The sequence below is a fragment of the Lynx rufus genome, unplaced genomic scaffold (assembly GCF_022079265.1).
Source record: "Lynx rufus isolate CCGP_SWC_20201006 ecotype Redwood Valley unplaced genomic scaffold, mLynRuf1.p SCAF_5, whole genome shotgun sequence".
NCBI classification, from domain to species: Eukaryota; Metazoa; Chordata; class Mammalia; order Carnivora; family Felidae; genus Lynx; species Lynx rufus.
The window spans coordinates 98754259-98781983 of record NW_025814867.1 but is presented as its reverse complement, the minus strand read 5'-3'; the positions used below and the strand labels follow the sequence as shown (position 1 = coordinate 98781983).

The 27725-nt window shown below is 37.0% G+C and overlaps 1 protein-coding gene across 1 annotated transcript in view; it reads left to right on the top strand.

Annotated features, from left to right (window-relative positions):
- The window catches only part of ATP6V1A (ATPase H+ transporting V1 subunit A), a 64271-nt gene extending 46466 nt beyond the window's left edge, over nt 1–17805 (top strand). The window contains 7 exon segments of the mRNA XM_047099069.1: nt 2493–2615; nt 2976–3090; nt 3643–3706; nt 5537–5740; nt 10217–10311; nt 12139–12310; nt 15449–17805. Of these exon segments, the coding sequence (XP_046955025.1) occupies nt 2493–2615; nt 2976–3090; nt 3643–3706; nt 5537–5740; nt 10217–10311; nt 12139–12310; nt 15449–15541 (866 nt within the window). The 3' untranslated portion in view covers nt 15542–17805.
- The last annotated feature ends 9920 nt before the right edge of the window (nt 17806–27725 follow it).

Here is a 27725-nt window from a genome sequence, read left to right as displayed (position 1 = left end):
TGTGTATGTTTTTTACAGTTTCTTTTCATGTTTTGTGCATGTGTTTCTTTGTACATTTTTGTAAGGTAAGTTTATAAAAGTAAAATTGCTAAGCATACAACTGTTAATGTGGATCTTAGATATTGATAGCTCTTCAAAAAGGATATGAGTGAACAAGAGTTCTGTTTCCCCACATCTTCACCAGTGCTATGTTTTGTAATGCTTCCTAATGATAATTATCAAACACACAGTGAACGCTGATGTACTCAGCACCTAGATTTAACAATTTACTATCCCTACTCTATAGATACGTATTCAGAGTGCACTCTGTCTCTCTCTCTCAAAAATAAAAAGACATTAAACAAAAAAAAAAGGGCAGGGAGGCGCCTGGGTGGCTCAGTTGGTCGAGGATCCGACTTCAGCTCTGATCACGATCTCTTGGTTCACATGTTTGAGCCCTGCATCAGGCTCTGTGCTGACAGCTCAGAGCCTAGAACCTGTTTCAGATTCTGTGTCTCCACCTCTCTCTGCCCCTCCCCTGCTCACACTCTGTCTCTCTCTCTCTCAAAAATAAATTTTAAAAAACATTTAAAAATTTTTAAAATAAAGATACTGATTCAGTCTGTAATTCTTTCAGCTAACATCTTTCCTATCTGTATTAACTAATTGAAAGCTGCATTCTGTCCATTTTCCTTTTGGATAGGAGTTATTTTTCATACTGATTTATAAAAGCTCTTTGAAATTAGTCTTTTATCTGTCATGAGTTGGCCAGTGTTTTCCCAGTTTGTTCATTTTTTTATTTTGTCTGAGGTTTGTTTGTTTTTTTTTTTTTTAACTAGTAGGCACTGAAAACTCTTTGAAGTTTACTCATATGTATCTGTTTCTTCCACCAAGTCTCCCTAATACGTTATCACAGAATATTATCACAGAGGCTTAAAGTGCAGCTATGTATGCTCATATAAGTGAGAATCTGATCCTATCATCAGATTGAAAGATGTGATAACTATTGTTTTTTTAAGCCTTTTAAAATGTTTATTTATTTATTTTTGAGAAAGTGCAAGCCGGGGAGAGGCAGAAAGAGAGGGAGAGAAAGGATCCCAAGCATGCTCCACACAGTGCTCAGGGCTCTATCTCATAACACCTGAGATCATAATCTGAGCCAAAATCAAGAGTTGGTCACTTAAGCAACTGAGTCACCCAGGCACCCCTTTTTTAAAAACTTAATAATGAGAAGCAATATTTTTTTTTAAAGACTTTGTTCATGGAATCATTTTTTTAGAAGCCTCAGATATCGATTTCTTATTCTGAAAGTACAATATGATAAATAGTAAAGCGCTGAATTTTCGAGCACTATTTTGTTTTACTTATATAAGACTTTTTCTTTACTGGTAAAATAAAGGAATCAGGGCATTAGATTTTGAGACTATTATAATTTAGTTAAGGCATTTATACATATCATTTCATCTGCTATACACAAGTAGGTAGAACAAGAGTTATTCCATTTTAACAGATTAGGAAATAACACTGGGAAATGAAGTTAGTTGTGGAGATTAATCAGAGAACAGGAGCTAGAACCCAGGACTTCTTTCTGTCTATTAGCTTCTTCTAAATGGTTTACTCTAAGTGATTTAACAGAACAGAACCTGGTATACACAGGAGAATGATCTGGATAATTAAGATATTACTTGTGTTAACATTTGTTGCATTTGAAAAATAAGCTAATTAGTTGATAGTTTTTGGTATATGTGTATGTGATACGTAGACAAAAGCTACAATGGGAATTAATTTCAGACTTAATTGTCTCAACAAAAAATAGAGAAAAAGTCTTTTCCTGGTTTTTAAAATGTACAATATTGGGATACCTGGATGGCTCAGTTAAGTTTCTGACTTTGGCTCAAATCACGATCTCACGGTTTGTGGGCTCAAGCCCTGCGTCGGGCTCAGAGCCTGGACACAGATTCTGTGTCTCCCTCTCTCTGTCCCTCTCCCACTCATGCTCTGTCTCTCTCAAAAATAAATAAACATAAAAAAATTAAATGCACAATATTAGAATAGGCTATGGCAACAAATAAACCCAAATTTGTCATTGCTCAGGATAACAGATGTTTTTTTAAGTGGTTAGGGGGACTCTTCTTCATTCTGTCATTCTGGGCTGGGACCCAGGCTGAAAAGTACTCTTCCGTTTTCAACTCCTGACTTTCAGGGCTGCTGGGAGTCCTGTCCATCTCAGTAAGCCAGAAAGAATAAAGAGCATGGAAGGATGTGTGGCATGCCTGATGATGGAACTCATTACTTCGACTTTCATTCTGTTAGCTAGAGGTCAGTTACCTGGTCATATCTAAATACAAAGGAAGCTAGGAAATATAATTTGGCTGTATGCACAAAAGAAGGGGGATTTTGGTGAACAGCTAACAGTCTGCCTCATGTATTTATTGCTTTAAAGTTTTCTTAATGATGCCAAGTCAGGATTCTACATTATAGAATTATAACTTGTAATATTCTCCCCAATTTAGGAATTACGCTGTCAGAATATTTCCGTGACATGGGTTATCACGTCAGTATGATGGCTGACTCTACCTCTAGATGGGCGGAGGCCCTTAGAGAAATCTCTGGTCGCTTAGCTGAAATGCCTGCAGGTGAGTCTTTGTATTGCTTATTATATTAAAAGGCTGATAGGATTTTTAGGACTGGCTTAGAACCTCCCTTAAATTTCTTTTCACGGGGCTCCTGGGTGGTTCAGTTGGTTGAGCATCCACCTTCACCCAAGTCGTCATCTCATGGTTCATGAGTTGGAGCCCTGCGTCGAGCTCTATGCTGACAGCATGGGGCTTGGAGCCTGCTTCAGATTCTGTGTCTCACTCTTCGCCCCTCCCCCGTTCGCTCTCTTTCTGTCTCTCTCTCTCTCTCTCTCTCTCTCTGTCTCTCTCTTTCAAAAATAAACATTAAAAATTTTTTTTTTTTTTAGTTAAAGAAAAAATTTTCTTTTTGCTTTTCAGATAGTGGATATCCTGCGTACCTTGGTGCCCGTCTGGCCTCTTTCTATGAGCGAGCAGGCAGGGTGAAATGTCTTGGAAATCCTGAAAGAGAAGGAAGTGTCAGCATTGTAGGAGCGTAAGCACCTAAACTATTTACTCTTCAAAAAAAGAATAAAAAGTCATATATTTTAAAGAGAAAATATTCAGCTTCCTCTGAGGGTAGTGGTTCTTAACCACTGCAGGGTCACCCGAGGAGCTCTTTACAATGTACACGTTTAGGTTATCTCTGCACTGATTTTTTTATATTCAAGTCACAATATCTTACGAGTAGCTTAGAAAATTATAGACATGTTTAAGTAAGATTGTATGGAAAAACAAAGTGAAGATCCATGATCACTACCTAAAGCCATACTTTGTTCTTAGAGTTTTTTCTTCCTTCCTGCTTCATCTATTCGATTAGAGTCATGAAATTGATTATGTCTCTCATATTTTGCACTTGAAGGCATTCAATAGTTACCATTCTTATTTGCAATTTAGTATTGATTTTTATTAATATTTGTATGTAGATTTTCTTTTCAAATGTTCTAAAGTTATTTACATTAAAATTAACTTCTAAAAAACTTTTACTTTCATATACCGGCTGTGTTTTCTTAAGCTTTTCTAATGACTTTTTTTGTTTTAAATTTAGGGTTTCTCCACCTGGTGGTGATTTTTCTGATCCAGTTACATCCGCTACTCTTGGTATTGTTCAGGTATACCTTTTCCTAGCATAGTCAACTTCTGAGCTTTCCCACCCTTACCCTAATGTTACCTAATCATCGTGAAGTATTAAATTTACTCATTAAAAGTAGGCAGTAGGAAGGTTTGTTTTAGGAACATTCTTGTCACTGAGAGTTTTTATTCTGTCCATTCTTTCTTAGCTCTTTGCTGAAGATTTATGAAATTTAATTTCTGTAAGTGGAAAATATATCTGGAATAGCAAAGTTTTATTAGTATTAGAATAATACTACCCTTTAAATGAGAGTAACCCTGGTTGTAGAAACAAATAGGCCTAAAAATGCATAATGACAAAAACCCAGTAGAAGTTTCTTTTTCCTCATAGTATGGTCTAAAGCAGATGATCCTATCAGAGGGCAGCTCTTTTCCATATACTAATAATTCACAGACCAGAGGTCCTTCCAGCTTGGGCTCCACCATCATCACCTAGACTGTTAACCATCTGCATCTTGCTGCCACAAGTGGAAACTGTGGAGAAGGCACACCCACTCTGTGAACTTTGGGCTCCAGTGCAATCCCCCACTCATTCTGTTAGCCACACCCAGATGAAAGCAAAGCTGGAAAGTGTAGTTTCTGCCTACGCAGCTGCCTCCCAGTGACAAGGCATGAATGGTAGTGGATAGCTAGCCAACTTGGCCATTAAGAGAAGCCTAAGTGAAAGATGTATACAAATCAGGACTATAGTAAAGAAAATAAATGTTGATATATTCATAAGTATTATTCATGTGAGAAAAAGAATATTTGCTTACGTTTCTGTCAGTATCTGATAAAAAGAAATGTCAGGCTAAATGTACAGCTCTCAAGGTGTTTAACCTTTGCTAACATTTTGAGTTTAAATTGCAGGGAAAGGAGAAGTAAAGTCAAGAAGGTATAAAATATAGGGGTTCCTGGGCGGCTTAGTTAAGCGTCCAACTTTGGCTCAGGTCATGATCTCACATCTTTTTCGTGTGTTTGAGCATTGCATCAGGCTCTGTGCTGACAGCTCAGAGCCTGGAGCTGCTTCAGGTTCTGTGTCTTCCTCTCTGTCTCTGCCCCACCCCGGCTCTAACTCTGTGTCTCTCAAAAGTACATAAACATTAAAAAACAAAACAAAATGGGGTGCCTGGGTGGCTCAGTTGGTTAAGCAGCCTACTTCGGCTCAGGTCACGATCTCACGGTTGGTGAATTTGAGCCCCATATCAGGCTCTGTGCTGACAGCTCAGCGCCTGGAGCTGCTTCAGATTCTGTCTCCCTGTCTCTCTCTGCCCCTCCCCCACTCGGGCAGTCTCTTTCTCTCTCAAAAATAAATAAACATCAAAAAATTTTTTAAAAAAGTAGTAGAAAACTTTAAAAAATGACTAAAATATACATGAACATTTGGCCTTTGAAAAATGATTGGTAGACTTATTGAGTTGACCCTTCATGATAGGGAATCCAAGTTAATCAGAATGTTTCCAGGTTTTTAATCAAAGGGAAGAATCTGTTCTTTCTCTATAGACATTTTCTGGTTCCTCTGTTTATATTGTACCATAATAAATCTTCAAAGGAGTCAATTTTTTTTTTCTATCAGATTTGCCATACTATTGAGGAAATTCAGATACAATTTGAATTTGACTATAATTCTCCTGAAACTAAAAGAAATACATTTTTTAATTCTAAGTTTTATTCTATTTCAGTTACACATGGTATATACTAAAAAGATAATTTAACCAAAAAATTACAGAATTGCATATTTAGAACAAGCAAATATACTTCAAGGCTTTATTTATTTACTTATTTAAGAAAAATCATTGAATTTGTTTTTGTTTTTGTTTTTTTTACATCAGGTGTTTTGGGGCTTAGATAAAAAACTAGCTCAACGTAAGCATTTCCCCTCTGTCAACTGGTTAATCAGCTATAGCAAGTACATGCGTGCGTTGGACGAGTACTATGACAAACACTTCACAGAATTTGTTCCTCTGAGGACCAAAGCTAAGGAGATTCTGCAGGAAGAAGAAGACCTGGCAGAAATTGTACAACTTGTCGGAAAGGTGAGTAGTTAAGCCCCATGGAGGACAGATCCAGGAGTTATACTGGTGTGTTTTAAGGACAGAGAGAACCTTGGATTCTTGGATTCTAGCAAAATGAGTCTTTATTAAATGTTTTTTAAAATAATGGAATTTTAGCTTAGCCTTTATCCAGTAGATATTTGAGGGTCCTATTTATGTTATGGAAGGTAGAAAGATGATTATTGTTTTGATTATCTACTATTGAGTAACAAACCACTCCAATACTTTTGAGTGTTTGAACAGTGTTTTACTGCTCATAGTTTCGGGGCTGATTTTGCTTGGGCCCCTCATACAGTTGCAGTCATATGGTGGCTGAGGCTGGAGTCATCTGAAAGTTTCTTCCCTCGCAGGTTTAGTGCCTGGGCTGGGATGGCTAGAATGGCTATGGGTTAGCTGGACATTTGTCCCTCCATGTAGTGTCTCCACATCGCAGTTTAGGGCTGTCAGACAGAGTATATAAAAAGAAAGAAAGTGGAAACCAACAGCCTCATAAGCTGGGGCCCCCAAACTAGTATATCTATCACTTCTGTTTTATGTTCTGGTCAAAGCAGGCACAGAGCTTTCCTAGGTTAAAGAAGAGGGGCTTGCACTTCAAAATGGTCAACCAGAAGGAGGAACTAAATTGTTAGAGCCTTTATATTCTTTTTGATCCTCTATAGTGCTTTGCATGGTCCTGGTTATATTGTAGATGAGAAAGAAACACTGGATTTACTTTTATTTCTTGAAATAGAACATACCCATCACCAACCAAATTAGAAGTGCCGTGCTTTGGATCAATTTTATTTTTGCAGGAGCACCAAAGCTAGGAATCAGAAGGATTGGATGCTAGTTTTTTTTTTTTTTGATAATAGCTGTGTGACCTTCAACACGTGACTTGTATTCTTGTGTCTGTGTCTTGATGTTTCAAAGGAGGATGGTATAATTAAATTTAGCCAGATTAAATTCTAGAGTTGAATGACTTCTCAGATGGTATGCAGTGCTAGTCAGGATGTCCGTTTCTCTATCTGGCTCTGTTCTTTTTATTATATGTTATAAAGTCACCTCCTAATTTGTTTTCCACAACCGATAGTATTATTAGCTAACTAGCACATATTAAATACTCATTTTTTATAAATGAGTACTATGGCCCTGGTTAAGAGGAAGTAGAAACAGAATACCTCCAGAACCAAAGACAATATAAGAAAAGACAATCACAGGGGGATTTTGTTTGTGAATATAGATATCAAATTCCTAAATTAAATATTACTGTTTACTAGATTCTGTAGGGTATTAAAAGAATAAAATAACACAAGTAAAGTTTATCTCAGGAATGCAAATATGATTCAACACAAAATCTGTTATTGTAACTCACCAATGTAATTAATGTAATGAAAAAGGGATATCTCAACCAATGTGGAAAAAGCATTTGAAGTTCATTACTTATTTATAGTTTTTAAAAATCTCTTAGTAAGCAAGGAATAGAGGGGAATTTCCTTAATTTGTTAAAGGTAATATACTAAAACCCAGGGAAAATATTTTACTTAAAGGAAAAACTTCTGATGCATTCTGTTTAAATATCAGGATTAAAACAAGAATACTTACTATCACTGCTAATGCTCAAATACCAGAAGACCTAATCAATGATATAAGAAAAGAGAAAACTTGTAAAGAAAGAAATTAAAATATCATTATATAATAAGAAAAATAACAATTAATAGAGAAACGATTAGAACTAATAGAAGTTTGGTGAGGGTTTCAAGATAAACAAAAAATCAAGAAAATGTTTCTGTATTAGCAATAGCAGTTAGAAAGTAAAACTAAAAATAAGGTGTCCACAATAGTAACAAAAATGAGAATGTAGGAACTAATCAAAAATAACATTATTCTGTGGAAAACATTTTAAAACTAACAAATGAAACAAAATCTGAAGACATAGAGAGACAGTCCAAGGTCTTAGATAGACTTATTAGGTAGATAGCACTTTAATCTATAAATTTGATGTGATGCCAGTCAAATTCCTGGTTACATCTTTTGTACAAATTAGTAACCATTCAAAAATTCATTTGCTATCACAAATACTATTCTTTAAAAAAGAATAATAAAAAGGGAGATTTTACTCTATTGGATATCAATACAAAACATTGTGATAAAAACATGTGTTATTGGTGAAATAACAGACAAATAGATCAGTGAAAGAAAACAGAAATGTACTCAAGTATATATAGACTTTTCATATGGCAAAGATGGTATCACAATTCGAATGCAGGGAGGATGGATTGTTTTAGTGATGATGGAAAACTATTTTAAATTGGAGAAAAATAAAAATGCAGCATTACCTAATTCCACACACAAAACTAGACTCCAGATTAGCAATTTAAATGTGAAAGATGAGACTTTCAAGTTAATAGACGCAAACGTTAAGAGAATATCTCTGTGATCAATGGTTGGAAAAGGGCTTTTTAAACAAACCCCCATGCATACACACAAGCAATTAAAAAAAAAAGATTTTGATTATATGAAATGCAAGGATTTTTGTTCACCAAAGGCCTATCATGGATAGAGGTGACAAAACAGATGACTGATTGTGAGGGAGTTTGCAACATCTAAAACTGATGAACTGTTACCTAACAGTTAAGTTAACAAGAAGATAAGAACTCCCAACAGACGTGGGCAAAGGAAGTAGCAGACAGATTATAGAAGAGGAGAAGAGGAAAAACACAAAAGATTAAGAAGCCTGTGGAGAAATGCTCAAACGATAATGAAATATCATGTCATACCAGTGAAAATGGCAAATATCAGAAAGCTGGATAACGCCAACTGGTGTGAGGACAGAGGAATGGTGTGCTGTTGGTGGGAGTGTCATCTGGGCTGGCATCGTGGAGAGCAGTGACAGTACTTGGTTGTATATCCTGTGATGTAGCGGTTCTGTTTCCGGATATTTATCTCAAAAGAAATTCCCAAACAGGTCCTTAAATGGACACGTTTGTGGTGGCAGGGAGTTAGAGGAAATCTCAGTGCTTTCTACGGGGGCAAAGATGGAAAATAAAAATAGAGAAGGAGCATACTGTGGAAAATGAGGTATGCAAGAGCTAGAAGCAGACTGTGTGACACACAGCAACATGGCTGGATCTGAAAAAGTGCCAAAGACACAAATAAAACTGCCTTACATAATTAAAAATACTATTACAAAATAAAATACCCATTTCACATGAATTTATGCACATAAAAGAATACACATAAAACATTTGAATACTTGCCTGTGGTTGAAGAGGAGATTAGGGATAAAAGGAATTTAAAAAGCAGGAAAAAGAAAAGAAACAAGACCTGATCCTTATCTCTAAGGATCTTAGTTGTAAAAAGATAACAAAAGACTACAGTTAAGGGACGCCTGGCTGGCTCAGTCAGAAGAGCATGTGACTCTTAATCTCAGTCGAGAGTTTGAGCCCATGTTGGATGTAGACATTACTTAAATAAAATTTTTTAAAAAATGCGCTGCATTCCAGTCATTAAAAAAAAAAAAAATAGTTAACTTACTGAGCCTGTCCCTTTCCCACAATTCCCAAGAAATTTTTACCTGTTAGTCTAATTAGGGTGATTGCAAGAGTTAAAGTTTTTGAGGCAGTGATATTTAAAGAAGCTCTAACAGCAAATCCAATAAAATAGCACCGACATAAATAAGTACATGCTTCCTATACTTTGCATTTATATAGTTGTAAACACCATGTAATGTTTTTTAAAAATTAACTGTTTATGAAATGTATAGATCTTGAAACAAACTTAAGGCTCAAAATTCAAATAATTAAGCTAGGAAGGCAGGATGTGAGGAGGAAAGTATTTCAAAAAAAAGAAGAAAGTTAATTTATTTGTATACGTACCATGTTCATAGTAGCACCTATTCACAATAGCTAAGGGGTGGAAACAACCCACTGTCCTTTGATGAATGGATAAACAAAATGTGGTGCATGTATGTATATAATGGAATATTATCCAGCCTTAAAAAGGAAGGAAAATTCTAACAGCTACAGAATGGATGAACCTTGAGGACACTATGTAAAGTGAAATAAGGTAGTCACAAAAACACAAATATTGTATGATTTTGTCTAAAGCAGTCACATTCATAGAAACAGAAAGTAGAATGGTGGTTACCAGGGTCTGGGAGAGGGGGAGAAGGAGAGTTGCTATTTAATGGATGTAGAGTTTCAGATTTGCAAGATGACCAGTTATGGTAATCTGTTTCACAACAATGTGAATATACTTAACATTACTGAACTACACTTAAAACTGGTTAAGATGGAAATTTTTATCTTAAATGGTTTTTACCACAATAAAAAAAAAATTAACAAGCAGTTATAAAGTGAAATTTATTAATGATAGGTGATTGTGTATTGATTATATAGTTTTTGTTTGCTTAATTGCTTATAATCACTGATCCCGCATTATGGAAGTAAATTTTTAAAAATATATTTTTTTCTCTTTTAGGCTTCTCTAGCAGAAACAGATAAAATCACTCTGGAAGTAGCAAAACTTATCAAAGATGATTTCTTACAACAAAATGGGTATACTCCTTATGACAGGTAACCTATCCTGATTATTTTCTTTTTTTATTTGAGGATTTTCTGTTGGATTTTGAAGAAAGAGCTGCCTTCACATTAGAATTCTTTTTTTTTTTTTTCTTCAAATGCAGACGCAACTCTGACTCAATTTATGTTCTTTGGATTGTTATAGCAAACATCTAACGATCTAATATGTACCCTTGTCTTGATTTTGCTTATTTGTGCAGTTATGACAGTATTTTCACTCATTGCCCAGCCATCTTTAAGTAGATTAGATTATGGCATAGTGTGCAGAATGAGGGGATCATTGCCTCCTTCAGAAGCTTTTCTCAATACCCCTTACAACTGCCCATGCCTCTTCTATTCTTTTCCTAAATAAGTATGTCCTACTTTCGTGCTTCATTTCCCAGTAGACTTAGTCTCTTTCTTTCTGCTAGTCTCTGTTAGATGTCCCATTTGTCTCTGTATCTACTGTGGCTTAAAGTCTCCATTTCTTTTTTTTTATTTTTTTTTAAATTTTTTAATGTTTGTTTATTTTTGAGAGAGAGAGACAGACAGACAGACTGTGAGCAGAGGAGGGGCAGAAAGAGAGGGAGACACAGAATCCGAAGCAGGCTCCAGGCTCTGAGCTGTCAGCACAGAGCCCGACGCGGGTCTCATGAACTGTGAGGTGATGACCTGAGCCAAAGTCAGACTCTTAACCGACTGAGCCACCCAGGTGCCCAAGTCCCTATTTCTTTTAAACTTTGATAGTATTGAGCCCTTTCATCATAGGCTAGCTTTTCTCCCTCAGATCATAGTTGGACTGAAGAAGGAACTGAACAAATAGGATTATGAGAATGTAGGACAAGCAGAAAATATGATAACATAAATCTCAAAAATCTGTATCAGGAAGTTAAGTTCTGGCCACCCATACAAAAATAATTCAACCGGGGGAAAATTCTTTGGAAAGCATAATACAGAATGTTCATGAAATTGTGCATGCAAGTGTGTTTGAATGTGTCAGGAAGTTGATAAGAATGCATGTGATCCAAGTTGAGTATTAATGTGTGTGTCCTCATTATTAAAAGGTATGGGTAAGTGAAAATGACCACATTAATGGGGGAGGGGGTTACTGTTCATTTTAGGAAATTACAGTTTTCTGTTTTCCTATTATTCATTAAACCTTCACCCCACTATCACAAGGGAGTCTTTGCAACTCAGTTATTTTACCATTTGGGTTACTCCTTTAACTGCACTGTATGAAAACAGACCCTCAGAGATTAGATTATAGCAGTACTCGGTCATTAGATTATAGCAGTACTGTTTAATTGTTCTTCCTCTTTAGTTATTTTCTTTTTTTTTTTTATTTATTTTTTAACATTCATTTATTATTGAGAGACAGAGAGAGACAGAGCATGAGCATGGGAGGGGCAGAGAAAGGAGGAGACACAGAATCTGAAGCAGGCTCCAGGCTCCGAGCTGCCAGCACAGAGCCCGACATGGGGCTTAAACTCACAAACCGCGAGATCATGACCTGAGCTGAAGTCGGACACTCAACCGACTGAGCCACCCAGGCGCCCCATCTTTAGTTATTTTAATAGATAAAAAAAGAACATCACCTTAAGATAAATAAATGAATATATATCTCCATCTATGCATTCACTCCATATCCCATCTCTACCCAAAAACTCTGGATACGTAGTTGTTAGTGTTTACCACTTTTTTTTTCATTCCTTATTATCTGATAAATATAAGTAGTCTGCATATTTAAATAAAGAAGCTAATGCTCTGCTATTTTGTAGATGAAATATGAGCCTGCTTTGGATTTTATTTTGTTAATTATTTTCACTTTCATTTTTACCCTAGGTTCTGCCCATTCTACAAGACAGTAGGGATGCTGTCCAACATGATTGCGTTTTATGATATGGCCCGTAGAGCTGTTGAAACCACTGCACAGAGTGACAATAAAATCACATGGTCCATTATCCGTGAGCACATGGGGGAGATCCTCTATAAACTTTCCTCCATGAAATTCAAGGTATATTTTGTTTCTACTTAACTTTTTTAGTAGGAAATGTTTCTTTTGAATTATTTAACTATTTACAAACAATCTATTTCTCCACGACCTAATGTGTGAAACTTGGGTTTATCATTTTCATACAGGCTCAGGACCAGAACAGACCTTAAAGTTATGTTCAAATAAGAATTCTAGTGATAAAAGTTATAGTATGTCATGTCTAAAATAAATGCTGACACGTTTTCCCTTTTGTCTTAACTGCCGGGCAGTTTAGAGCTAAAATCATAGCTGGGCAGCAATTACTTTACCTCAAGTACCTATTACCAATTTACCCCCATGCTCACCTGAAATGACTTCTGCTGTTTACTTCTAAGTATCCTGTTACGCATCATTTTTAACTTTGAGGTGGATTCTTTTTTTTCTTAATTACTCTAGCCATAAATAGGTAATTAAATGAGATTATCAGTAGAAATCCAAATGTGTAAGATTGTTTTTAAAATATTTGATCAGTTGGGTTGTATTTAATTATTTCTAAATTAAGACATCCAAGTATATTTGCTAATCACCTTTAGAGAAATTGAGAACGATTCTGTGACAGTGCGTTATATATATAGTGTTTGTTTACACTATAGGTTGAAAGTAAATCTGTAAAAATAGTCACTGTAACAAGAATTTTAAAATATTCACACTCTATGAGTCCTTTCGCTTCAATTCAAAACATATGACCCAATAACCAGATTTCTTTTTAAATGAAGTATAGTTGACATACAATAATCAGAAAAAACATTTTTTTAAACAATTTTTTTAATGTTTGTTTATTTTGGGGAGAACAAAAGCAGGGAAGGGCACAGAGAGGGGACAGAGGATCTGAAGCAGGCTCCACACCGACAGCAGTGAGCCTGATGTGGGGCTCGAACTCACAAACCACGAGATCATGACCTAAGTAAGCCAAGTCAGACATTCAACTGGCTGAGCCATCCAGCTGCCTCCCAAAAGAGGGGAGCACACAAGCCGGGGAGGGGCAGAGAAAGAGGGAGAGAGAGAATCTCAACCAGGCTCCTCACTGATAGCACAGAGCCCAACAGAGCTCTGTCTCACAAACTATGAGATCATGACCTGAGCCAAAATCAAAAGCCAGACACTTAACTGACTGAGCCACCCAGGCGCACCTAATCAGAGACTTTTGATATGAATGTATGTAAAAGGTTTTTTTTTTGTTGTTGTTTTTTTTTTAATGTTCATTTATTTTAGAGACAGAGCAGAAGCGGGGGAGGGGCAGAGAGAACTGGAGACAGAATCTGAAGCAGGCTGCAGGCTCTGAGCTGTCAGTACAGAGCCCAACGCAGGGCTCAAACCCACGAACCATGAGATCATGACCTGAGCCGAAGTCGGACACTTAACCAGCTGAGCCACCCAGGCGCCCCAAAGATTGTTTATTAAACTTCTTAAATGTCATTCAAGGGTAAACAGGATCAACAGTACATTATGGCATGTACATTATAGCAAGAGTATTATGAAGACATCAATATCATTTTTTCAAAGAATATCCAAAGATCTGAGCAAATGTTTATGGTATAATGAGTGAAAAAAATCAGGTTGCAAAAAAATTCTATATGTAATTTGATCCAAATTTTATTTTTAAAGATTAAACATTCATATGGATAAAGAAAATGTGATACACAGACACATTCACACATGTATAGTGGAATATTAATCAACCATAAAAAGGTGAAATCTTGCCAATTGTAACCTGGATGGATTGAGAGAGTATAATGCTAAGTGAAGTAAGTCATTTAGAGGAAGGCAAATACCATATGATTTCACTCATATGTGGAATTTAAGAAACACAGCAAACAAACAAAGGAAAAAAGAGGCAAACCAAAAAACAGACTCCTGTGGAGAATAGGCTGGTGGTTGTCAGAGGAGAGATGGGTTGGGGGAATGGGTGAAAGGAAGGTGAAGGGAATTAAGAACACACTGCTACTATGATGAGCACTGAGTAATGTATAGAAGTGTTGAATCACTATAATTGTATATTTAAAACTTATATAACACTGTATATTAGTTATACTTTAAATAAATAAATGGATTATACATTCATAGGAAGAGGATTAAAAATATATGTGATAAGGGGCACCTGGGTGGCTCAGTTAGTTGAGCGGCTGACTCTTCGTCGTGGCTCAGGTTATGATCTCACAGTTCGTGGGTTCAATCCCCATGTCAGGCTCCACGCTGACAACATGGAGACTGCTTGGGATTATACCTCTCTCTCTGCCCTTCCCCTGCTTGCTCATGCTCTCTCTGTCTCTCCCAAAATAAATAGGTGAACTTTAAAAAAAATTTATAAATATATATATATATATATATATATGCAATGATAAATAATATAGTGATGATTTCTGATCATGTGATTCAAGGTGATATCTCTTTTTCTATTTACATGCACATTGTATCAAATTAATATCTCCGTAATTTTTTATGTCATTAAATATTCTTCTGTAACATTATTTTGTGGCTGGAGAATAATATTTGCCTATTGTTAGGTATATAGGAAATTTCCAGTTGTTGGTATGGACAGCTTTGTTTATGTTGTTGGTTTTGTGTATTTTCCTGTTATAGCTTCCCAGAAGTGAAATGATTGAGTCAGGGCTTAAATATTTTAAAGCCTCTTTTATACATACTACTCAATTAAGTTGTTTTCCATAAGGATTTAAAATACACATTTTAAGATTATTTTAGAAATTTTACTTCCTTTGTTCCAATGTGATACTATGAGACCATGAACAGTAAATTATGTTTTGACTAAATTAATTCCAACTATCTTGTACATGCTAGAGAATGAATGTAATGTGTGATACTGCATAATTTTCCCATATTTTGCATATTGTTGAGGATAAATCATCTATTGGTCGTTGAATACAGTTAGCAGGCAAAATACAAAATCAAAATTTTGTCTTCTTTCTGTTAGGTTGGAGTATTACTCCATTTATACATTTCTCTTCTTATAGGAAAATAAGGATAATTTTGACCCCTGCCTGTGTTTTAGCAGTGTACCTCACTTAACCTAATACTCAAAATATATTAAACATACGTAACTTACTACCTGTTCTGAAAATTCTTTTCCAAAGGTAAATTGAATTCTGTAATGTCTTTTTTCAGGATCCGGTAAAAGACGGTGAAGCAAAGATTAAGGCTGACTACGCACAACTTCTTGAAGACATGCAGAACGCATTCCGTAGCCTCGAAGATTAGAACTGTGATTTCTTTCCTTCTTTTCCTCAGCAGTCTCTCCTCTGTGTATAGTTTCCTAAATTTCTCATCTCCAAACCCTTTACTTCTTTGTTGTGCAGCTTTGAGACTAGTGCCTATGTGTGTTATCGCTTGTTCCCCTGTTTATCTGGTGGGTCTTCTATGAAACAAACATTCCTTTGTTCCAGTGTTTGAAGGGCCTCCCTGATCCTTTCTCCGAATGGTGAATGTAGTAAATATGATATATAATGGCTACACTACTGTAAACTCATATGTAGGGTGACATGCCTCCTTGTCCTAGGTTTGCCCTTGCCTCATCACCATTAAATTGTAAATGGGACTATTGCATGTACTCTCTTTGCAATAGATCTGGAGCGGAAGGCCAGATTTCTACACGTTTTGACAGGTACTTTGTGAAATGACTCAATATCTATGTGGTAAGGTTATTTGCAGCTTAGCATTTTGCTAAGTAGCTGCTTTGCAGGATATAATTACTTTTTTAAAACCATGAATGATTAATGTTCCAATTATGCATTGCCTCCCCCAGTATAAATCAGGAATGTTTATAGGAAACTGTTGGGAACTCTACTGTTTTTAAAACAGGCATTTGTGGGACTCAGCACAGTATATGAATCAGTACCCTCTAAAAAAGTGGAAAAGGAGCCAGGTGGTCAAACTTAAACATCATCTTGTTAAAGCATATTTTATTTCAGTATGAAAAATGCAGTATCAAGGACTACCCTACTACATTACTAGGAAAGTCTTTTTAAAATCACATTTAAAACAATCACGGGGAACTTGATCCACTTCGTGCCCTTTTTCTTTTCCTCAAACATCTTAGAAGCCGAAGCTTCTAAGAATCATGTGGCAGTGTGATGGGCAGTAAAATGCCACAGAGAAGATATTCAGTAGTGGTTAAGGCTGTTTGCACCATTAAGGACCAGCTGGACTGTAGTGATTCTTGGGGCCAGAGCGGCATTACATTTTTACAAGATAATGATGTGTGTCATGTGTTTGCATGTTTGTTTGCTCAGTGAACTTTTGAACAACCAGTTTGCCAGCTTACTGGCTCAAAAGACTTTTCAGAATATCTGTAACAATAGCATAGCAGTTTTCATCCTGTTTAATAAGGATGAAATTAATTCTTTTATCTGCTAATAACAGAATCTGGGTCATGTGAAAAAAAGATAATTTCATCCTGTCTTTTAAGTATATGTTTTAAAGTAATAATTTCTGTCTTTGTGTAAGGCACACTTCAGAACAGCTCTAAGAGCAACAGTTTCTCATTACTTCTTTCTGACCAATAGTGCTGGCACCATTGCTTCCTCTTTAGGAAGAGGAAAGGGCATGTGAACATGCCTAACAACCTCAAATACCCAAATGTAATAGCATAAATAAAGTATTTATTTTATGCCTCAGTATATTATTATTTAAATTTTTAGGTCATGTATTTCTTTTGGTCCGTCAAGGAAAGTAAGAGAATTCAGCAGTGGTTTGTTTCAGTCTTGCAGACTGCATGTTTTTACAGTGGCTTGCTGTTCAGGATAGATATTCTTCCATATGTAGCTTTTTTTTTTTTTTTTAACTTTTCCAAATATTGGAAAATATAAAAATTATGCAATGATTCGTTGAGATGTGGACTTAATGGTGCTGCTTAATCAGTTTGCTTCCAATGTGGCCTCGCACCTAGAGGCCCGAAGACCAGTGGAATTGAAAAGGATTTCAAAAATGTTCTATTCCTACCTTAAATCTACCAGCAAACCAGGATTATGATAGTAATGAGTGATATAATGAAGAAAGTTTGACCAAGCTTGGTTTTTTGTCATTCTGAGTTTGCAATGTAATTCTTACTCCCTTTGAAGAATGCTGATGTATGGGTGTGAAGATGCTGGAGACAGAAGATGCTCTGATACTCATTGTAAGTGTCCCTTCATCTGTATGTTGTAGAACTTCAAATTGGTCACTGATCATATTTCTTTAGTAAGAACGTGTTAAAATTACAACAATCTTTTAAAAAGATGATGCAGTTCTATATTTATTGTGCTATGCCTGGTCCTAAGTGGAGCCAGTTAAACAAGTTTCATATGTATTTTTCCAGTGTTAAATCTCACACATTGTACCCTTTGGAAATTTCCTTCCATCCTGAAGAACGAATAGAAGAGGCCATATATATTGCCTCCTTATCCTTGAGATTTCACTATCTTTATGTTAAAAGTTGTGTATAATTGTTAAAATCTATGAAAGAATAAAAAGTGGATTTAAATTAACATTTTTTCGTGTGTGTGTGCGTGTGGCAGGATCTGCTAAAAAACATACCACCTTGTATTTTTTTTTATTGTTCTCAGTGTGAACTTTTAAATTTTTTGTTTCTCCCTTTCTTTATAGATTGTTCCTTAAGATCATGAAATTGAGTTGGGACTCTCACTATAGACTATATAAAGCTAACTATAAAAAGCCCTATAATCATAACCAGTATGATTTGGAAATGTAGTACACAGAATCGCATGCCATTCTGAATATTACTTTAAGTTGAAAAAGTGAATCGTTTCTAAAAATGCACTTACAAATTAAAGGAGATCAATCGTTCTCATTTCTATTTTTGACAAATGACTAAAACCTTGTTATTCATTCATAGATTTTTCAAGCTAAATCAGTTAAGATCCAATGTAACAGCATGTTACTGGGACATATTTTATGTCTTTATTTTTAAAAATTTTTGTAATGTTTGTATTTGACAGAGACAGAATGTGAGTGGGGGAGGGGCAGAGAGTGAGAGGGACACAAAATCCAAAGCAGGCTCCAGGCTTTGAGCTATCAGCACAGAACCCAATGCAGGGCTCAACCCACGAGCTGTGAGATCATGACCTGAGCTGAAATTGAATGCTTAACCCACTGAGCCACCCAGGCACTCCTATTTTATTTCTTTAAATGTATTTTTAACAACTTCCAAGGGAGTAAAGAAACAGTGTGAAGTGAACAACTCTGTATTACTATCAAGTGTCAAGTTTATCTAGAGAAATACTTAAAAATCCATAGGAAAGCATATTCATTATAGAATGTTTGGATAATTTATAGTCCACTTGGTAATATCCCAGTCTCTTTGGGTTATTCTTTTAATATATTGCTACAATATAAGAGCACAAAGAAGGAAAGTAACTTTCCCAAATGAGCTGTGATAAAATGCCACTGAAGTTGTTTTAAGGGCCTCCCTTTCGTTTGTGTTACCCCAGAAGTTGACTCTGAGACAAGTGCTTGAGTGCAGGGAGTTTTATTTGGGATGTGATCTCAGGACACACCAGTAGGCGAGGAGAGAATTCAGACAAAATTGAAAGAAGCCAATAAAAATTCATTATCAAGCAAGTCAACACTTCAGAATATTAAGCATAATGCTGCTGGGGAATTCTGGGAACAACCGAAGTATATGCACCTCAGGTATCCCACCTGTGGTACAAAAGAACTGGGGGACTTTCATCAGTCATTGATTGATAGCCAGCTCCTGTCAGTCTTCCAGTGAAGGCTGTTCCCACAAAGACTGGGAGAGTCAATGCCCAGCACTTGCATGTAGGTAGATCAGGCACTGGTGGCCACAGAAACCCCTGCAAAGAGATTGGGTGCAGGTAGTTAGGGGAGGTTGGGCTGGTGTGCACCAAAATGGTAGTCATGGCCAAGGAGATTTAGATGGACACTGCTAGCAACTGCTTCAGGCTTCTTAAGAACCCAGGGTGAAAAAGATCATTCAATAAGTCACTGAAAAGCCATTGTTCTGCAAAATAAGGAAGCACCCAATAAAAGGATCTAGATACACTTTGAATCCAGGCAGCCTGATTCCAGAGAGCATACTCTTAATCACCACACTACATTCTGCCTCTGTATTTGAAGAGTTTTTTTTTTAAAGAGAAAATAGTATACACACCAAGTATGGTTATAAATAGATGTGGGGTTTAAAGCAGCTTCTTGCATTAATGAGGATGTTGGTCATTTATTCCAACCCTCTCATTAACACAAAAGAGCAAATTGAAGTCCAGAGAGGTTAACTGGTTTGCCCAATGTCACACTGCTACTTAATAAAATTCAGGCCTCCTGATTTTTAGTGTCTACACTAAATCATACTGTATATATCTTTCCTTATGTATGTATGTTTCATTCAGAACAAGGAAGTTGCGGGGCGCCTGGGTGGCTCATTCGGTTAGGCGGCCGACTTCGGCTCAGGTCATGATCTCACGGTCCATGAGTTCGAGCCCCGCGTCGGGCTCTGTGCTGACAGCTCGGAGCCTGGAGCCTGTTTCAGATTCTGTGTCTCCCTCTCTCTGACCCTCCCCCGTTCATGCTCTGTCTCTCTCTGTCTCAAAAATAAATAAACGTTAAAAAAAAAAAAAAAAAGAACCAGGAAGTTGGTATGAATAAATGTGAGCCATAAAGACAGATAAACCAGAAGAAAAGTAGGGAGAAATGACTGGCCAAACAAGGTGGTCATAGACAGTGTGGTGACTCACTTATTTAAAAAGGAAAATGTGACTGAGAAACTGTTAGAGTTTGAGCCAGAGTTTAGAGAGGTGAGTCTAGAAATAGATAACCATTTTATTTTTTTTAATTTTTTTTTTTAACGTTTATTTTTGGGACAGAGAGAGACAGAGCATGAACGGGGGAGGGGCAAGAGAGAGGAAAGGAAGACAGACACAGAATCAGAAGCAGGCTCCAGGCTCTGAGCCATCAGTCCAGAGCCTGATGTGGGGCTCGAACTCACGGACCACGAGATCGTGACCTGAGCTGAAGTCGGACGCTTAACCGACTGAGCCACCCAGGCGCCCCTAGAAATAGATAACCATTTTAATCAAAATTGTAAGAAGTCATCGAAGTGTGGAGGAACAAGAATAAACAATGACATATTTTCCAAAGGGCTTGTATCCAGAATACATAAAGAGCTACAAAAAAAAAAAAAAAAAAAGTGACAGATCTTAATAGATAAATGGGTAAAAGACTTGAACAAGCACCTCACTTAATGGTGCATTGATACATGAAAAAGATGCTTAGCTTCTCGTCACCAGAGAAATGTCAATTAAAATTACAATGTGATACCATTTCATACCCACCCAAAGGACTAAAATGGAAAGAACAGAGAATACAAGTGTTAGTGAGTTTGAGGAACAACCAGAACTGTCACACATGTGGGAACATAAATCTGTGTGTTCGTTTTGATAGTATCTACAAAGTTGAATTAGGAATGCCTAATGTAGGCATCCCATTCACAGGTCTGTACACAACGGAAATGATTACGTGTATGTTCACCAAAAGACATGTACCAAAATGTTCATAGCAGCACTATTTGTAAAAGCCCCAAAGCTTGGAAGAATGGATGAGCAAATTGCATGTTCACACAATGAAATACTTTATAGAAACCAGAGTTAATGCAACAAGGTGCATGAATCTCAAAAATACAATGTTTAGTTAAAGAAACCAAACAATATATACTATATGATCCCATTTATATCGAATTCAAAAACATAAAACTAGTACATGGTGTTTGAAGTCAGGATAGCAGTCACACATGGTAAGGAAGGGGATGTTACAACAGGAGGCTAGGATGTGGGGGAATTCTGGGGTGTTGAATATGCTCTGATTTTTGTGGGTCTGGATTACATGGGGTGTTCATTTTGTAAAAATTCACACACAGGATTTACGCACTTTTCTGTATATATGTCATACGTAATAGGTGACCAAAAGAAAAAAGCTTACACTGAAGGATTTCTATTTGTTTAAAGTAGTTTTGCACTAAGATAATATGGTGGGTTTAAATGCTTTGGGGTGACTGTCGGTTAAGTGTCTGGCTTCGGCTCAGGTCATGATCTCCCGGTTCCTGCTTCAGGCTCTCTGCTTTCAGCACAGAGCCTGCTTCAGATTCTCCCTCTCTCTGCCCCTCCCCCACAAGCACTCTCTGTCTCTCTTAAATAAATAAACTTAAAATAATAATAAATAAAATTCTCTTAAATTCTACCTAATAATAAAATCATGTTTTTGTTTGTTTAATTTTCAAACTTGCACTTTTGTAGAAGTGGTGATAGATTTCAATCTTTCAACTCAGGAACTTTCCATTCTCTTTGCAACTAGTAACTTAATTTGTCACACAGGTGACCAGGAATTGGGGAATAGTCTGTAATCAAAACAGTGAAGCTAATGAAGCACACCATCATAAAATACAATAGCCACTCACAAACAAGCATGTGCCCGGGTGCCTGGGTGACTCAGTCAGTTGAGCGTCCAACTTTGGCTCAGGTCACGATCTCACAGTTCACAAGTTCAAGCCCCGCATCAGGCCCTGTGCTGATAGCTGAGCCTGGAGCCTGCTTCAGATTCTGTGTCTCCCTCTCTCTCTCTGCCCCTCCCCCACGCATTCTCTCTCTCTCTCTCTCTCTCTCTCTCAAAATAAATTAAAAAATTTTTGAATTAAAAAAAATGAAACAAGTATGTGTTCAGACATTCCTGAATACATATCATGGTCCTCAAAGCAGCAATGGATGACTATTTTAAAAAGTTTTGATGTTTTAAGTAAGCACATGTGTCTTAATTAGCTATTTCTAAAGCTCTGAAGAAATCTATGGGGCTGTATTTATGACAGAGATTTCCAGGCCCACCCCAAATGAACAGAGTTGAAATCTATTCTAGGGAAAGGATATAGGAATCAATTTAACAAACGTCCCAGGTAATTCTTACCATGGGCAATTTCTGTGGAACAAGTATTTTTATTCATGCTTAGATATGAAAAGTAACAAAGGAGGCTTAAATAAGTATTCTCCCAATGATAACTAGGTTTACCACAGTCTCAGTGTTACAAAATTTTGTTGAACTCTTTATCCTATGAGCCATCCCTTGTTACTGACCTTAATTTAAGCACTGCTCTGCTGATTTCCATGTATTCTGACTGATTTAGATTCAGAATAGTCTGACAGTAGGACAGAATGTTCCTAAATCATGACATTTCAACAGCCGCAATTGTTACACGTACAGATTTCAAGCAGGATTGTTATAGTAGTTGTGGGTATTTACTGAATGCATCAGCTGTTTCTCTCCTGTGCATTTGTTTATATGCAGGAAAATTCAAAAGGGAATCAAAGTTCTGTGACATATTCGAATTTTGCCGCACACAGGCTTAGTTTGTGAATATAATTCTAAAAGAATATAATTTAGTCCATTTTTAAAAAATAGCATTTGTCTGACCTCGGCTCAGGTCATGATCTCACTGTTTGTGAGTTCGAGCCCTGCATCGGGCTCTGTGCTGACAGCTCAGAGCCTGGAGCCTGCTTCGGATTCTGTGTCTCCCTCTCTCTCTGCCCCTCCCCTGCTCATGCTCTGTCTCTCTCTCTCTCAAATAGTAAACATTAGATAAAAAAATAAATAAAAAAAATCCACTAAGACAATTTTTTTAGTTTGATTTTTCAACCATCATCTGAATAGCTCCTATCCTGTTACAACTCCCAAAGAGCCAATGACATCAAGCATTTATTAGATGACTTAAAATTGCACTAAAAGTTTTGGATACCCTGTATAAAAGCCAGATCGCCTTCAATTACATAAAATCATATTCATGGCCTTATTTTTAAATTTCATGCTTTATTTTAAAGTCATTAGAAAGACCTTTGACACTTGTCCTAAAAATACAGTGTAGGACAGTAGCATGGTGTTGCAGGTTGGATTCATTGGAAACCTACTGAGATGGAGATGGGGGTATGAGTGGTACCTTTGGAATTAACATTGAGAAAAGAAGGGGCAAAACGGGGTGTGCATAGTGGAAATCAAAAGACAAAGCAGGCCTGACGAAACCTTGACCACTCCTGCCGGGAAGGTCTGGAGCAAATATTGCCTGTCAGAGTTGACATGCATCTGGCTGACATGGCTGGGCCTTAGTAGTCCTGCCTCCCTTGCACTCCAGGTTGAGGCTGCCCTGTGAGGACATGACTTCAGGTGAGGTGGCATCTGCAGACCTGACCCAGAAGGAGCTAACAGCAGGAGACTGCTGAACTCTCCTGGCAGCGGAGCGACACATCACACGTCTCTCCTTGAAGGGATATCTGCACAGCATGGCTCTGTGTCCGTGAGATGGTTTTCAGAGACAGACATGCGTAGTATACATTTTAACGTATAAGAGGCAAACATTTAATACTTCATATCCAAGGTTTCAAGGATTTACGTAGGGAGGAAGCCAAACCAGTAAACATTAAGTGAGGTTTTTTTTTAAGTTCCTTCCTTTATTATTTTTTTTTTTTTTGAGGGAGAATCCCAAGCAAGCTCCACACTGTCAACACAGAGCCCAACACGGGGCTTGATCTCACAAACCATGAGACCATGACCTGAGCCGAAATCGAGAGTTGGACGCTTAATCGACTGAGCCACACAGGCACCCCAAGTGAGTTATTTTTAAAGACAAATCTTAAATATAGAAAGTTATAGACAGTAAAAAGATACAACAAAAATCATGAAGGTAGACTTTAAGCCAGAAACTTCAGCAACCCTGCCTGTAAGTTAAAAACCAGACTGATTGGTTTAGTGCCTGTTAAAATGTAAGTTCTTGCCAAATACTTTTTTTTTTTTACATTATTTTAAATGTTTATTTATTTTTGAGAAAGAGAGAGAGTGTGAGCGGGAGAGGGGCACGGAGAAGGAGACACAGAATCCAAAGCAGGCTTCAGGCTCTGAGCTGTCAGCACAGAGCCCAATGCAAGGCTCACATTCACGAGATCATGACCTGAGTCAAGGTTGGACACTCAACCGACTGAACCACCCAGGCACCCCAAATTCCTGTTATTTAAGACTTGCTCAAGTAAGAAGTAACACAATGTACTTCTGAAGCTGTTTTGTTTCTTGGAGGTGTCTTTTGGACTTTCCAATAGGAATTTTGGATGTGCCACACTGCCTGTATTTTACCCCAAATTCGGTGATCAATTTATTTGAGCCCTCCATTTATTAGATAATAATTTTATTCACAATTCTTTGCCCATTTAAAAAAATGGCCTATGTAGAATCATTCTATTGTATACCTGAAACTAATATAATGTTGTATGGTAATTAATTATACTTGAATACAATTTTTTTCAATGGCCTATAGTAAGAGTCACTTTACCATATCCTCAAAACATATTTTCCTTTTTTTAAAAAAATTTTCTAAATGCTTTTACTTATTTTTGAGAGAGAGACAGAGCGTGAGCAGGGGAGAGGCAGAGAGAGAGACAGAGAGAGAGAGAGAGAATCTGAAACAGGCTCTAGGCTCTGAGCTGTCAGCACAAAGCCTGACATGGGGCTCAAACCCATGAACAGCAAGATCAGACCTGAACCGTGAGATGCTTAACCGACTGAGCCACCCAGGTGCCTCTCAAAACACATTTTCATGAAATTAAACTAATCCCTAGAAACTTTGTAAACAGAAACACAGGCTATAGAGTCTATATATTGAGCGAAATGGAGAGATACACCTTGAATTTACAGCAAAATGAATCAAAGTATAGGTGATATCACAAACATGACAAGAACAATGGGCTTGCTTTTTGAAAAAAGAATTCCTGGATTACAGTTACATAATATGTTTAACTAAATGTATGTATATGTGTATTTCATACTAGAGCTTTGAAACAGCTGTTCTCCTTACCATCCTCATCATCTCCTGAGAACTTCACTCCAACAATTATCTCATACTTAAATTATCACCAGTTGCTCCTGTTCCAGTAGGCTCTTTCCTCTTTGTCCGATAGCAGGGACAAAATATCATGGTCACTAAGAGCATAAGATCTCAAGATAGACTGTCCAGTTCCAAATACCAGCTCTGCAACTTGATAGCTGTGTGACCTTGAACAATTAACCTCTCAGCTTTCTCATCCATAAAATAGGGATGATGAAAATATCTACCTGTTTTAGTTAGGATTAGGTTTAGCTTGAGTGACAGAAATCTAAAATAATGTGGTTAAAATAGGTCAAAGCTTATTTCTTTTACACAAGTGTAAGCACATGTGAGTAAGATAATGATCTTCAGCTACCCAAGTATGTTTGCTCTTCTCCATCCTTAATATGTGTCTTTCATCCTCAAGTCCAAGATGGCTGCTCCAGCTCCTGCCATCAAGCCTACAAAGCATATTCTATCCAACAGAAATAAGAATAACATATCCTTTTCCTTTAAGGACATTTCTAACACATAACTGACCGGTACTGAGTTACAAAGCCCTATCTGTAAAACAAGTTGGGAGATGTAACCTTTATTCCAGGCAGCCATGAACCAAGACAAAGTTGAGAGTTTCTCAATGGCAGTGGCATCATCCCTAGGGGTGTTTGGGAAATTTATGAAGGTCTTTAAAATTTGTTACCCTGGGGTGCCTGGGTGGCTCATTCAGTTAAGCATCCGACTTCAGCTCAGGTTATGATCTCATGGTTTGTGGGTTCAAGCGCAGCATCAGGCTCTGTTCTGACAACACAGAACCTGCTTCAGATCTTCCGTCTCCCTCTCTCTCTCTGCCTCATCACCAACCCCCCCACCCTGCTCTCTCTACTTCAAAAAGAAATAAACATTAAAAAAATGATACTACTCTTCTTTTAAAAATAAAATAAAAAATAAAATGAAAATGAAAATGAAAATAAAATTTGTCACCCTGAACGTGTGTTTGTGCACATGAGTGTTTTTTGAGTGGGGAATTTTTGGTCAGGGATATTTAATGGGCAAGACCAAAGATGTAAATATTTTGAAATGTAAAGGAATGAAAAATCACCCTGTATTCTGCCTGAATTTCACATATTCCACTGGAAATTCACATAGGTTAAGAATTTGTTTATAATTATCTGTTCCTACATTCATGAAAAGTTCTGAATTTTAATATCATCAAATGTATTCATCCTTCATTATTGGTACATTTTTGTATATTTTTTTGAAAATCCTGGAATTCATGAAGAGATTCTCTAATATTACCTTCTGAAAGTTAAGTTATTTGTCTGTTGGGGTGCTTTGGTGGCTCAGTCAAGTGACCGACTTCAGCTCAGGTCATGATCTCACAGTTCGTGAGTTTGAGCCCCGCATAGGGCTCTGTGCTGACAGCTCAGAGCCTAGAGCCTGCTTCGGATTCTGTGTCTCCCTCTTTCTCTTCCCCTCCCCGACTCACGCTCTGTGTGTGTGTGTGTGTGTGTGTGTGTGTGTGTGTGTGTGTGTGTGTGCATGTGTGTGTGTGTCTCTCTCTCAAAAATAAACATTTAAAAAAAGTTAAAAAAATCATTTGTCACATTTTGGTGTGGTGGAAGGTATAAGAACCTGATTTCATTTGTCCACATGAATGCCCTATATTCACAGAACCAGTGACTATGAAGTCCATCCTTCCCCCATGACTATGCAGTATCACTTCTGTCATAAATCAAGAGTTCACATAAGTGAGGAATTTCAGGGGTCCCTGCCATTTTTCATTGTTTATGTTTGTCTATCTCTGTGCTATTACTACTCTGTTTTTATTACTATAGTTTTATTAATAAATTTTGATGTGTAATAGGATAAATCTTACCACTTTGCTGTTCTTATTTTGCCTGTTCGTTGCAGTTCTAGAACAAGATTGTAATTTTAATTAGACTTATATTTAATCTAAATTTGAGAGATGTTGGACATTTTAAAATATTGAGTATTCCAATCTGTGAACATACTACATCATTCCATTTATTTTTATCTTCTTTTGTTTTTTTTTTTAATTTTTAATGTTTATTTATATTTGAGAGACAGACAGACAGACAGACAGACAGAATGTGAGCCAGGGAGGGGCAGAGAGAGAGAGGGAGACACAGAATCAGAAGCAGGCTCCAGGCTCTGAGCTGTCACCACAGACATGAGGCTCAAACTCACAGACGATCTCAGGTGAGATCATGACCTGAGTCCAAGTCCTAGGCTTAACAACGGAGCCACCCAGGCGTCCCTATTTTTATCTTCTTTAAAGTTTCTTAATATCGATTACAAAAATTTTAAAGAAGCCAAGTACAATTCTTATGACATTTATTTTTAAGCATTTAATACTTTTTAGCAATGCATGTATTTAGCTCCTTTAAAAAAAATTTTTTTTAATGTTTATTTATTTTTGAGAGAGACACACACACACATACAGATTGTGAGCAGGGGAGGGGCAGAGAGCGAGGGAGATACAGAATCTGAAGGAGGCTCCAGGCTCTGAGCTGTCAGCACAGA